Consider the following 14,833-nt stretch of genomic DNA (forward strand, 5'->3'; position numbering starts at 1 on the left):
ACTCCGGTGGAAAACTTTTTAATTAACTGGTGCCAGAAAGTTAAACAAATTTGTAAAAATCAATTAAAAAAAAATCTTAATCCTTCCAGTACTTATTAGCTGCTGAATACTACAGAGGAAATTTTTTTCTTTTTGGAACACAGTGCTCTCTGTTGACATCGTGACCACAGTGCTCTTTGCTGACCTCTGCTGTCCATTTTAGGAACTGTCCAGAGCAGCAATATGTTTTCTATGGGGATTTTCTCCTAGTTCTTAAAATGGACAGAGGTGTCAGCACTGTGGTCATGATGTCAGCAGAGAGCTCTGTGTTCCAAAAAGAAAAGAATTTCCTCTGTAGTATTCAGCAGCTAATAAGTACTGGAAGGATTAAGAAGTAATTTTTTATGAAGTAATTTACAAATCTGTTTAACTTTCTGTCACCAATTGATTAAAAAATAAATAAAAGTTTTCCATCAGAGTACCCCTTTAATATTTATAGTCCTTGTTGAGTATACATAGGGTTGCCACCTGGCTGGTATTTTACCGCCACGGCTGGTATTTTGGCCTAACGGTATTTTTATATTATAATGCAATGGCCGGTATTTATCCAACCAATCCTTCAACTCCCAGTATGTTACACCATATACTATACCAGTGTTTCCCAACCAAAGCACCTCCAACTGTTGCAAAACTACAACTCCCAGCATGCCCGGACAGCCGTTGGCTGTCTGGGCATGCTGGGAGTTGTAGTTTTGCAGCAGCTGGAGGCACCCCTGGTTGAGAAACACTGACCTAGACTGTATACTACTATATAGTCCAACATGCTGGGAGTTGTAGTTTTCGTTCGGGGCAGCTGATGAACCACAGGCTGTATCAGGGCATGCTGGGTGTTGTAGTTAGTAACTAACTGCAACTCCCGAATTTAATAAAAAAAAAAATAGCAATCAAAAGGTCACATCAAAACAAAAATGGTCCTACAGATTGGGGCGCAAAAAATGAGCCCTCACACATCCCCGTATAAGGAGAAATAAAAAAAGTTATAGGGGTCAGAATAGGACAAAATTTCCCCCCATGCATATGTGTATCCTGTGATGTCACGCATATATAATTAATTATGCAAATTAGCATGGCCGGTATTTTTTTTGCAAGAAAGGTGTCAACCCTAAGTATACAGGACCCCACAGTATTACAAGTAAAGGTGTAAACAGAAATAGGCATTAGGCTTTGATTAATATTATTGCAATGGTCGTGACACTGAAGCTTTATGCTATTTTAGGGGTCTTTCCATAAAGTTCTGATAAATTTAAGTTCCACCTTTGGCGTCTGCACCTATGTGGAGAACGAGGGTCCTTTGACCCACCTGCCACGTGACTGCCACGTCCAGCCAAGGGATAAATAGAGATATGCGTAGCTCTCTAAATTGGATGCAGTGGCTACTTCACCAGGTAGGTAGGTATCACCTGATGTCCCTTTTAAAGCTAAATATGGCCAAAATTCTGTCCTGATTAAAGGGGTACTCCACTGGAAAACATTTCTTTTTTTGTTTTTTCAAATCAATTGGTGCCAAAAAGTTAAACAGATTTGTAAATGACTTCTATTTAAAAATCTTAATCCTTCCAGTACTTATCAGCTGCTGTATGTTCTAGAGGAAGTTCTGTTCTTTTTGAATTTCCTTTCTGTCTGACCACAGTGCTCTCTGCTGACACCTCTGTCCAGAGCAGAAAAGGTTTGCTATGGGGATTTGCTACTACTATGGACAGTTCCTAAAATGGACAGAGGTGTCAGCAAAGAGCGCTGTGGTCAGACAGAAAGGAAATTCAAAAAGAAAACAACTTCCTCTAGAACATACAGCAGCTGGTAAGTGCTGGAAGGATTAAGATTTTTAAACAGAAGGAATTTACAAATCTGTTTAACTTTCTGGCACCAGTTGATTTAAAAAAAATATATGTATATATGTTTTCCAGTCGAGTACCCCTTTAACTTTACAACCTACCTTTATTAAATGGGTACTCGCGTGGAAAACACTTATTTTTAAATCAACTGGTGCCAGATCTGCTGTCCCTTTTAGGAACTGTCCAGAGCAGGAGAAAATCCCCATACCAAACATATGCTGCTCTGGACAGTTCCTAAAATGGACAGCAGAGGTCAGCAGAGAGCACTGTGCTCATGACATCAGAGGAAATGCATTTCTTTTTTGGATTTCTCTTTAGTATACAGCCCCTAAAAAGTATTGGAAGGATTAGCATTTTTTAATAGAAGTGATTTACAAATCTGTTTAACTTTCTGGCACCAGTTGATTTAAAAAAAAAAAAAGTTTTCCACGGGAGTACCCCTTTAAAGGGGTACTCCGGTGAAACCCTTTTTTTTGTTTAAATCAACTGGTGGCAGTAAGTTAAACATATTTGTAAATTATTTCTATTAAAAAAATCTTAATCCTTCCTGTACTTATTAGCTGCTGAATATTACAGAGGAAATTCTTTTCTTTTTGGAATGCTCTCTGATGACATCACGAGCACAGTCCTCTCTGCTGACGTTATTATAATAATAATAATGATAACTCTTTATTTATTGTTGTCCTTAGTGGGATTTGAACCCAAGTCCCCAGCATTGCATGGCAGCAGTGCTAACCACTGAGCCACCATGCTGCCCTTAGCATACATCTGCTATGCATGGTTGCTAAAATGGACAGAGATGTCAGCAGAGAGCACTGTGCTCGTGATGTCATCAGTGTTCCAAAAAGAAAGGAATTTCCTCTGTAGCATTCAGCAGCTAATAACTACTGGAAGGAATAAGATTTTTTAATAGAAGTAATTTACAAATATGTTTCACTTTCTGCCACCAGATGATTTAAAAGAAAAAAGGTTTTCACCGGAGTACCCCTTTAAGACTGGAGCTTTATTTTCCTGATGCAGAGCGCCAAATATACATTAAATGTACATTATGAAAGCCTATTGCCCATTTGCCCCTTTATATAGAAGTCACTGCGGCCTATGGTCACAACGGTTTTCATGTAAAAATTGCAACAGTCAAATCTGTTAGCTTGAGAATTAAAAGCAATTTCTTTGTTAGGCGTTTACAAGGAGAAGAAAATACATTTCCAATTCTCGGCTTTACAGAAGAAAAGCATTAAAACTTCTGCTCTCGTTTCCCCCCGTTCTCTGCTCTTTCTTCTCACGCTATTATTTTATACCCAACAGTCGGGGAGACATTTTATTCTTTGCACAGAAAATAGCAATAGATGGCAGACAATTGAGAGGTCAATAGAAAGATCTGACAGGAAGCTTCTATGGAAGGCGTGAAGTTCCCAATGTAAACTGCCCGTGGACTTCACTTGTACATCAAAGCGCTTCATCAAACGAATGAAATACATTCAGGTCACCTACATACAGCCGAAGACGCCGTTCATGGACTGAAGCCACATTCCGCTTCCGTGCCGGCATGTAAGCGCGTCTTCTAAATTCAACCAAGTCATTTGTACATGGGTATTTTATTATGGGAACAAGAATTTGTTAATACATTAAAGGGGTTATCCAGGAAAAAACTTTTTTTTATATATATATATCAACTGGCTCCAGAAAGTTAAACAGATTTGTAAATTACTTCTATTAAAAAATCTTAATCCTTTCAGTACTTATGAGCTTCTGAAGTTAAGGTTGTTCTTTTCTGTCTAAGTGCTCTCTGATGACACCTGTCTCGGGAACCGCCCAGTTTAGAAGAGGTTTGCTATGGGGATTTGCTTCTAAACTGGGCGGTTCCCGAGACAGGTGTCATCAGAGAGGACTTAGACAGAAAAGAACAACCTTAACTTCAGAAGCTCATAAGTACTGAAAGGATTTAGATTTTTTAATAGAAGTAATTTACAAATCTGTTTAACTTTCTGGAGCCAGTTGATATATAAAAAAAAGTTTTTTCCTGGATAGCCCCTTTAAGATAGTCTTTGACGCAACTGCATTGATTGTTAGTAAAAGGCTTATCACTAGGGGGAACCGTTTTGGGGAGTTATATGTGTACCTAAGTAATGTTACTTATCCTTTCTGAAATACATAGGGAAAAAAAAGGTACTCTAAGTAGGGGCACACTGCCCAAAGCCCCTTAAAGGGGTACTCCGCTGCTCAGCATTTGGAACAAACGGTTCTGAGCACTGGAGCCGGCGTCGGGAGCTCGTGACATCATAGCCCCGCCCCCTCATGACGTAACACCCCGCCCCTCAATGCAAGTCTATGGGAGGGGGCGTGACAGTCGTCACGCCCCCTCCCATAGACTTGCATTGAGGGGCGGGGCGTGACATCATGAGGGGGCGGGGCTATGACATCAAGAGCTCCCGGCGCCGGTGTGAGGTGGTTTTTTGCGCCCCCGTAGATCCATGCGTCCGCTCCTCCCCCAGCTCTCCGAACATTTCCGAAGCTAGAACTGGGGGAGGGCCGAGCAAGGGGAGAGAGAAGGTCCACGCCCCCTCCCTCATCTCCCTGAGCTCGGCTGGGCGCAGATCTCTATGGCCCGCCCCCTCCCTGAGGACATAGATCTCCACGGCAGGTCCCCTCCCCCATCTCCCCTCCCTGAGCTCGGCTGGACACAGATCTCTACGGCCCGCCCCCTCACTGAGGACATAGATCTCCACGGCAGGTCCCCTCCCTCATCTCCCTGAGCATAGGACATAGAGCAGTGCTCCCAATGAGCTCTATGTGTAAAGGGGGACATACTGCACGGGCTAAAGGGGGACATACAGTTCAAGCTAAATGTCCCCCTTTAGCCTGTACAGTAGGTCCCCCTTTACACATAGAGCTCAGTATGTCCCCCTTTAGCTTGTGCAGTCTTTAGCCCGTACAGTATGTCCTCCTTTGTCCCCCTTTAGCCTGTAGCCCGTACAGTATGTCCTCCTTTGTCCCCCTTTAGCCTGTAGCCCGTACAGTATGTCCTCCTTTGAGGGGACCTGCCGTGGAGATCAGCTCGGGGAGATGAGGGAGGGACCTGCCGTGGAGATTTATGTCCTCAGCTCGGGGAGATGAGGGAGGGACCTGCTGTGGAGATCTATGTCCTCAGGGAGGGGGCGTGGCCGTAGAGATCTGCGTCCAGCAGCCGAGCTCAGGGAGGGGAGATGAGGGAGGGGGCGTGAACTTTCTCCTTCCCCTTGCTCTGCCCTCCCCCAGTTCTAGCTTCGGAAATGTTCGGAGAGCTGGGGGAGGAGCAGACGCATGGATCTACGGGGGCGCAAAAATCCACCTCACACCGGCTCCTGCGTTCGGAACAGTTTGTTCCAAGCACTGAGCAGCGGAGTACCCCTTTAATCAGTTAGAGTACTCAAGTAGGTTCTCTATCTCTCCCATGTGCCAGACCACTCATCCCCCAGATGTTTCATGTAACACTGCTTCCCGGGATCTCCCATGTAGCAGATTACCCCTATTCAGCCTCTCACATGTGCCAAACTACTCCTTCTCCGCCTTTCCCTTGCACCACCCCACTCCTTCATGCACCAGACCTCATCTCTTCCATGTGCTTTGACGCCATCTTGAAAAGGCGCAAAGACAACGAATGAGAGTCATCTTAATAGTCGCACCCCTGGTTCCTAATAACCTAACTTACTACGTGGAATTAAAGGGGGTACTCCGCTCCTAGACATCTTATCCCCTATCCAAAAGATAGGGGATAAGATGTCTGTTCCCACCGCTGGGGACACCCGCGATCTCCCTGCTGCACCCGGCGTTTGTTTAGAGCATCAAGTGCAGTGCCGGAGTCTCGTGACGTCACAGCGGCGCCCCGTCCCCACAATGGAAGTCTATGGGAGGGGGCTTGGCGGCCGTCCTATAGACTTGCATTGAGGGGGCATGGGCGTGACATCACGGGCAGGGCGTGGCCGTGACGTCACAAACCTCCGGCCCGCATCACCAGTCATCCGGCACGGAGCAAAGTTCGCTCTGTGCACTGGATGTCTGGGTGCCGCAGCCGAGATCAGACATCTTATACCCTATAGTCTAGGGGCGGAGAACCCCTTTAAGACTTTCAAAATGGCAGCTGGCTCTCTCATATGTAAAGCCTGAAGACGTTGGGGGAGATTTATCAAAACCTGTGCAGAGGAAAAGTTGCTGAGTTGCCCATAGCAACCAATCAGATCGTTTCTTTCAGTTTTCAGAGGCCTTTTCAAAAATGAAAGCAGCGATCTGATTGGTTGCAATGGGCAACTCAGCAACTTTTCCTCTGCACAGGTTTTGATAAATCTCCCCCATTATGTCCAATTTGAGAGGGACAGCTGTCAGCATGAAATTGCTATCCTAAATCTATTGAAAAGATTCAATAAAGCTTATGGACTAAAATCTCTGCTCCTTCTAGGCTTAGGAGTCCAGTGGGCGGTCTCACCTAATAATTGACAGCTTTCCCTATATAAGTGCGCATACAGAGATTGTTTCCAATCACTGGACTCCTAAGCCCAGAATGAATGGAAATTTAAAATACAATACAAGCTATACGGAAACTTTTCTGATAGAACTTTACAGTATATTCTGTATTTCAATTAGCTCCTCCTGCTGTATAAATGGCAGATTGGACTACATGTTCAATATAAGGGTCATTGTTGTAAAATGAATAGTTTATGTATATTTTATCTTCTGTGGGTTCACAAAAATCATCTGTATATAAAAAATCTAAAGGTCTAGACTATAGTCCTTGTCATGAAACAATAACCAGGACAGTGTCTAACATGCAGGTAGGAACCAAAAAATTTAGTCAATGAATCATTATAATGAAAAAGATGAACGCTGATGTTAAATCAAAAAGGGGACTTAAAGCGGTACTCGGGTGGAAAACTTTTTTTTTTTTTTAATGAACTAGTGCCAGAAAGTTAAACAGATTTGTAAATGACTTCTATTAAAATATCTTAATCCTTTTAGTACTTTTTAGCAGCTGTATGCTACAGAGGAAATTCTTTTCTTTTTGAATTTCTTTTTTTGTCTTGTCCACGGTGCTCTCTGCTGACACCTCTGTCCGTGTCAGGAACTGTCCAGAGCAGCATAGGTTTGCTATGGGGATTTTCTCCTGCTCTGGACAGTTCCTGATATGGGCATCAGGTGTCAGCAGAGAGCACTGTGGACAACACAAAAAAGAAATTCAAAAAGATAAGATTTTCCTCTGTAGCATACAGCTGCCAAAAAGTACTGAAAGGATTAAGATTTTTTTTTTAATAGAAGTAATAATTTACAAATCTGTTTAACTTTCTGGCACCAGTTCATTAAAAAAAAAAGTTTTCCACCAGAGTACCCCTTTAAGGTCAAAAAGAAGGCCTATTCCTCTAAGAGGGGTCATGAGGGGTCACTGTTTTATTAGGCCAACCATTAATATGCCAATATACCCAGTTTTACCTGCTTTTCCTATTTGCACTGCCAACTTGGTGAGTTTCCCCTGCAGAACAGACTTCTCCTTTTTGGGAACACTGGATTTTTTCTTTTCTCTTTCCTCCATTTCTCCACCTTCAGCACTTTTCAGTGGCTGCATCTCCATGGCAACAGCACCATCCTGCTTTTTAGCTAAAAAAACAAAAATACAATAGAAAACGTCAGGGTAAATAATACAGGAGCTTCACAGGGATCCATGGAGGTCACATGAGTGACACCATGTTTAGCCTGATGAAGATAGTTCATTGATGTGTCTTGACCAATGTCATGCTTAGTCCTATTGAGTTAGTCCATGGTTGCAACACTTAGGACCATTCGATGACAATCATATAGAAAAAATAATATTTGCCAACAATCCCGTTTTGGTGGGACAATGTTGTGAATTGAACCACCAAGGGCAACCTGAGAGCTTTGTGGGCATTTACAGACAATCTCAGGGACAGACTTACATTTCTTCATTTTGGTGACTTAAATACTTAAAGGGGTACTCCACTGCCCCAGTGTTCGGAACATTTTGTTCGGAAAGCTGAGTGCAGGCTGCGGGGGGTCGTGATATCACGGGAACACCCCTTGTGACGTTACACCACACCCCCTCAATGCAAGTCTATGGGAGAGGGCGTGGCAGCCGCCACGCCCCCTCCCATAGAATTGCATTGAGGGGGTGTGACATCATGAGGGGCGTGGCTGGGACATCACGACCCCCACACCCAGCGTTCAGAACGAAATGTTCCGAACGCTGGGGAAGTATGAGAAATAAATGATGTATTAACATCCCCTTTTGCAAACTGAATTGTTTTCTTACATGGTTAGTCTCATGATCAAATATTATCCCCTATCCAAAGATTGGTGGAGGTCCATGAAGAATGAGTGGCCTATGTGTGCTGCTGCCCCATTTGTTAAGAGGAAATTTGCCCTCTGTTCTCTGGATCAGGGGTGGGTGGTGAGGGCAGCAGTTGGACCACCACTAATTTGCCAGCTATCCCCTATCCTGTAAGTGTTAGAAGTGATCATTTCCCACCTTGAACCTAACTTTTAGCTGTAAATGACCCTATAAAATATACATGGGACTAAAGCAAATGGAGATTTACACAAAAGTGCAAAGGTTTTCGGGATCGTATAAGCACTGCAGCAGACTATAGGAAAGGAATGTCAGGCTATAGTACCATTCATTTTTAACATGTGACACGTTTCTGAACCGATCCGGCCCCTTCTTCAGAACACTTTCATGACTAGCGGTGGATGTGATTTTTTTATAAAGCTTTTTGAGTGTTGTGCCTTACATCCTCTGGTAAGTTACACCCTACTCCCTGGGGCGTTACACAGTGTTTTCCCAACCAAAACACTGAGTTACTAGTTGAGTTGAAATAAAGAATATTCAAGAAAAATGTTTTATATCAAGATTATAGTATTGGCCATGTGTTAATGTGACATAGTAGGTGCTATTTTGTCTTCCAGATTTGTGGATTATTGTATATTCCCCTGCTGTTTTTTTTTTTTTTTACTATAACCCATTGTTTATAAAAAAAAATTTAAAAAATGTTCCAAAAAGTAATAATAATTTATGCAAGGAAATATCTGGCCAAAAGTGCTAAAAATAAAAACTTAAATATGTTGTGAAGGGGGCTGAGAGCTGCAGAGAACTACATAGAAGATCAGCCTCTGCACTTATTTCCAGAAGGAGCTGCATTCAGAGAGCTGAGTAGGTCACAAGGTTCAGGAAGCAGTGAATATGGATGAAGGAGGTTTGTGCGACCAATCACAGCCGATCAAACACTGAAGCGCTCTTGGCTACCTAACAGCAGAGGAGAAGGAATCGTGACATTGCAACATGTTGTCTCATCTACACCCATGAAAGTGAAGAGAACAGTTATCATGTGTGCTAAGAACTAATGGACTTCCTGTCTGGAGGAAAAGCTGAAAGAAACAGAGTTGTGCTCAGCAAAGATTACACTTGGACATTATAAAGTTATATAACTTTTCCATGTTCAGCTATATAAAGGTACCGTAATTTCATTTTGCCGGAGTTTTTCTTTAAAGGGATACTCCACTGGCCAGCGTTCTGAACATTTAGTTCTGAATGCTGTGCGCGTGCTGCGGGGGTGAACCACGCCCCCTCTCATAGACTTGCATTGAGGGGGCGTTGTGTGACATCACGAGGGAGCGTGGCCAAACCCCCCCCCAGTAAAGCAATCGTTTAGCAATCCAGAGTAGCTTACGTATTTTATGAATTCCATAAACCAGTGGGCTGATCAGAGCACCTAACAGTCGACCCCTCCTGGGTTACCCTTAAATGTCACCTGGCTCCACCACCACTATCTGAGGACATTTTGTCAATGGTTCACAATAGAACGTGGATTGTTCATCTATGAAATGTACGTCAAGGACTATGTGCCCAACCTGAATCTTTTTAATACTATGTTAATATATTTAAGCTCTAATTGCAAATGTTCTACCTGGAAGTGTGAATATTTTCAATTCCTTATATCCATTTTTAAGCTGCCAGTGTGCCCTACCGAGATGGCATTGTTGTCGTACAATTATGCTGCTCGATGGAGGCAGCCATTCGACCATCAGGCCTCTACCAAAACAACGCACCTGAGGCGTATAAATGCAGGTCCACAATAGAAGCCCTGTCAAGCCTTCTTGCTGTAACAGAACACACCCTGTTGCGTCTCATTCCTCGGTTATGAAGTGGGCAGGGAAGAATAAGTAGCCTGATTGGCTGAGGGCCTCCATGCTGTGATCAAACCATTGTGCGGAAATAAACATTTAAGAGGGAGAAAAAAAAAACCTTGCCGTAAGTCCATTCTTCCGCTGAGAAGGATTGATCAATAGTCGCTTACAGTAAAATAATATAACATTTAGTATATGTGCGCATATTAATGGTAATGAGAATTAGGTAAACAACAACTGGTAGACGTTAAAGGGGTCCCCCGACTTTAAAACAGCAACAAATTTTCCTTGATATTTAAGCTTTGCCAACAACGTGCAGATGTGAGCCATGAAATTGGTGCGGGCTGCTGGGGTCATAATGTCACGGCCACACCCCTCGTGATGTCACACCACACCCCCTCAATGCAAGTCTATGGTAGGGGCCACGCCCCCTCCCATATACTTGCATTGAGGGGGCGGGGCGGGGCATCATGAGGGGCATGTGACATGGGGGTGTCGCGCTCTCCGGGATAGGAATACTTCTTTTTATGTGCCCGGGCCGGTGCATTGCCGTAGAATGAGATTTGCCATAGAATGAGATGGTCCGCCTCCATCACATCCTATTTGCTCACTCTTGTCACGTGACATATTTAAACGTCACGCATCGATGCGCACAGCAGTGTCAGTTTGGCTATCACAGGGAGAGGATCTCCTCTCCCTGTGATAGCTGAAGCTGCACGGAGCTCACATGGGCTCTGTGGCCCGACAGAAGTTCACACATGTACGCAGCTCATACGGCTGCCTCATATACATTTACTCTATTATTACATGTACTGTTGGTCCACAGCGCTATCGGGATCCCTATGCCCGATGGCGCTGTCATCAGTGTGCGTCCCCACGAGCGCCCCACGGCCGCAGCTCTACTCCCCGTCCCGTTAACGCTCAGGGAGCGGGGAACAGAAAGTAGAGTATCGGGCGCAGGTTAAGTTATTCGCGTAGTGCTGCGCATGCGCAGTACTACTTTACCTGCGCCCGATGCTCTACTTTTTGTTCCCCGCTCCCTGAGCGTAATCGGGACGGGGAGTAGAGCTGCGGCCGTGGGGCGCTCGCGAGGACACACACTGATGACAGCGCCATCGGGCATAGGGATCCCGATAGCGCTGTGAATCGCTCCCTGAGCGTTAACTGGGGACGGGGAGTAGAGCTGCGGTGGACGGGAAGTAGAGCTGCGGGGGGACGGGGAGTAGAGCTGCGGGCGTGGGGCGCTCGCGGGGACGCACACTGATGACAGCGCCATCGGGCATAGGGATCCCGATAGCGCTGTGGACCAACAGTACATGTAATAATAGATTAAATGTATATGAGGCAGCCGTATGAGCTGCGTACATGTGTGAACTTCTGTCGGGCCACAGAGGCCATGTGAGCTCCGTGCAGCTTCAGCTATCACAGGGAGAGGAGATCCTCTCCCTGTGATAGCCAAACTGACACTGCTGTGCGCATCGATGCGTGACGTTTAAATATGTCACGTGACAAGAGTGAGCCAATAGGATGTGATGGAGGCGGACCATCTCATTCTATGGCAAATCTCATTCTACGGCAATGCATCGGCACCTACTGCTATGGTCCATAGGCCATAGCAGTAGATGTGACCCCGGGCCGGAGGAGCGGTGACCGGATCACTGTGGGGGCAGCAGTACAGACATACAGCCTCCAGCCATACACTGTATATGGCTGGAAGCTGTATGTCTGTGGGGTGGGGGGAAGCTGCCTAATATTGTTGCGGGGGGGGAGCTGCCTAATATTGTTAGGGGAGCTGCCTAATATTGTGGGGGGGAGCTGCCTAATATTGTGGGGGGAGCTGCCTAATATTGTTGGGGGGGGAGCTGCCTAATATTGTTGGGGGGGGAGCTGCCTAATATTGTTGGGGGAGCTGCCTAATATTGTTGGAGGGGAGCTGCCTAATATTGTGGGGGGGAGCTGCCTAATATTGTGGGGGGAGCTGCCTAATATTGTTGGGGGGGGGAGCTGCCTAATATTGTTGGGGGGGAGCTGCCTAATATTGTGGGGGGGAGCTGCCTAATATTGTGGGGGGGAGCTGCCTAATATTGTTGGGGGGAGCTGCCTAATATTGTTGGGGGGAGCTGCCTAATATTGTTGTGGGGGAGCTGCCTAAAAATGTGGGGGAGCTGCCTAATATTGTGGGGGGGAGCTGCCTAATATTGTGGGGGGAGCTGCCTAATATTGTGGGGGGGGGGAGCTGCCTAATATTGTTGGGGGGAGCTGCCTAATATTTTTTGGGGAGCTGCCTAATATTGTGGGGGAACTGCCTACTATTGTGGGGGAACTGCTGACCTAATGTTGGGGGGAGCTGCCTAATATTGTTGGGGGGAGCTGCCTAATATTGTGGGGGAAATGCTGACCTAATGTGGGGGAGCTGCCTACTATTGTGGGGGAGCTGCCTACTATTGTGGGGGAGCTGCCTATTAATGTGGGGGAGCTGCCTATTAATGTGGGGGAACTCCCGACCTCATGTGGGGGAGCTGGCAATCTAATGTGGGGGAATCTAATGAGCGGAGCGCTGCATTTTACCAGAAGACGGGGAGAAGTCATTTTCTGTTTCAGTATCGGCCGGACATTTTTTTTTTATTTCGGTTTCGTTTCGGTTCTGAAATTTCCATTTCGGGGCACCTCTAGTTTTAACTTTCTGGCACCAGTTGATGATAAAAAAAATATGTTTTCCACTGGAGTACCCCTTTAATGATTAATCATCATAAGAGTCTCTGGCAGAGCGTCCCATAGCTTCAATGCTCTTACAGTAAAGAACCCCTTCTATACTCATGGAAAACCCTTCTTTATTTAACATATAGTTGATGCTCCCATGTCATAGTTACTTTTTCAGCATTGGCTGGTCACTAGTACTGTGTCAAAATGTTGGGTTCGACAGTAGTTATAGACATAGCGGGTACCGGTACCTAATGGAATATCTTGGTTGGTCAATAGTTTAAATCACATAGAGGAAGACTTCTTGAGATTTATTGTGCCTGAATTATGGGCAACCTAAAATCCAGACAGGCTCCCTTGTCACAAACCCCTATGTTTGTAGCGAGCCTTTAGGATTTCACGCTGTCCATGGTTTGGGCACTACAAATCTCCTGACAGGCTCCTTTATGGATTTGAACTACGGACCAACCAAGATATTCCATTAGGTACCAGCTATGTCTATAACAACAATGTTGAACCCAACCTTTCAGCACTGCGCTGATGACCTGTTAAAGGGGTACTCCATTGCTCTAGGTGTGGGGGTTGTGACATCATGGTCACGGCCCTTGTGACGTCAAGCCATGCACCCTCAATGCAAGTCTATGGGATAGGGTGTGACGGCATCGAAGGGGCATGGCTTGATGGCACAAGGGGCATGGCCACAATGTAATGACCCCGCCCCTAGCATTCTAAACGAACGCCGGGTGCTGCACAGAGACCGTGGGGGTCCCGCGATCAGGCATCTTATCCCCTATCATTTGGATAGGGCATAAGATGTCTAGGGGCGGAGTACCCCTTTAATGCCAGGAGAGGCCTCTTGGATTCATAGGGCTGTGGCCACATTGCCATCGTATATAAGTGAACCTCCATGTTTGACTACATAATAAACCACTAATATGAATGTAGAGGTTTTGTCGCAGTCACACTTGGCATGGCCGGCGCATTACCTTTATTTTGAATATTCTCCACTGCCCCATCCTGCTGCTTTCCTACAACAAGAGAGGTGACAAACACAACACTTGAAACAAACAAGACAAGGCACTACAACAGCACAAGAAGACAAGTGCAAGACGGGTGATGGGTCGGGAAGCCAAAGCGATGGTCAATGTGGAACTGAGGAGTGATGGGATGGGGACAGAACTCACAATCTTAGGAACGAACAGGAAATGCAGTGATTTCTGGTTGAGACTTTTATCATATCATAAATTGCTTTAAAGGGGTATTCTAGGATTTTTTTTCTTCAGCCGTTGAGCCTATGATGCCAAGTTATAACACTGTGTAATCTGCTTCTATTTCCCCCGTGTGCCATTTTGTCCTGTTTTCACGCATAGGACCCACATTCACAAGTGCTATAGTGCAAGTTTAATTTGACTGTTGTCTCTGTTGTGGGTGGAGGGTAGGCGTATATAACGTCCCCTGCTCTTACTGGCGGGGCGTACGTGACATTCATTACAGGGTATGCCCACTTAAGGCGTGCCCTCGGACGCGGTTATGGGCACAGATCAACCACTTTTGTTAAGGTTCAATGTTTTCCATTCAGGTATGTGAAAAGTCTGTGACACGAGCACGAGTGTGAAGCCCCGAGCACAAGAAACTGTTTTTCTCCATATGACACATTTTCACCATGTTATGTACAAAGGAGACTGTCTACTTTATCAGTCCTGTCCAGAAACAGAATACTGGAGACCTGTTTTTTTGGGAAAATACAAATCTATGGCAGCAAGATGCTACAGGATAGGTATCCTGTCGAAACATCCTGTTTGGAATCAGATTTTTTTTAAATAAAACCTGCAATCCACCTGAAAGGGGTGCTCCAGGAGAGTACATATATATATATATATATATACACATATATAAAAAAAAGCCCCTAAGCCACGCTACCTGCATATATATGTTCCCTGTAAACCATCCTGCCTGATATGCATGGCTCTTGTGGCCAATTTTGTCTTCTTTGGCTGCTTGATATTCTTTGCCAATCTTCTCTCTCCTTGCCTACATCTCCCAGCAATCATTGCAGCTCTGCTCTGCCAGCCCCCACCCTCCTGCTCTAAGTAGCAGAG

At 45.2% G+C, this 14,833-nt stretch overlaps 1 protein-coding gene across 5 annotated transcripts in view; it reads right to left on the minus strand.

The window, feature by feature from the left end:
- Positions 1-14,833, minus strand: part of ATP2B3 (ATPase plasma membrane Ca2+ transporting 3) — a 235,159-nt gene that overhangs the window by 49,315 nt on the left and 171,011 nt on the right. For 3 of the 5 annotated variants that reach the window (XM_056539745.1, XM_056539741.1, XM_056539743.1), the window contains exons 8-9: positions 13,721-13,762; positions 7,329-7,493 (exon numbers count right to left, since the gene is read on the minus strand). In XM_056539745.1, the coding sequence (XP_056395720.1) occupies positions 7,329-7,493; positions 13,721-13,762 (207 nt within the window). The remainder of the gene's footprint in view (positions 1-7,328; positions 7,494-13,720; positions 13,763-14,833) is intronic. The other 2 variants (XM_056539742.1, XM_056539744.1) reach the window with 1 other exon arrangement.

This window comes from Hyla sarda, chromosome 9, assembly GCF_029499605.1.
Source record: "Hyla sarda isolate aHylSar1 chromosome 9, aHylSar1.hap1, whole genome shotgun sequence".
Classification (NCBI taxonomy): Eukaryota; Metazoa; Chordata; class Amphibia; order Anura; family Hylidae; genus Hyla; species Hyla sarda.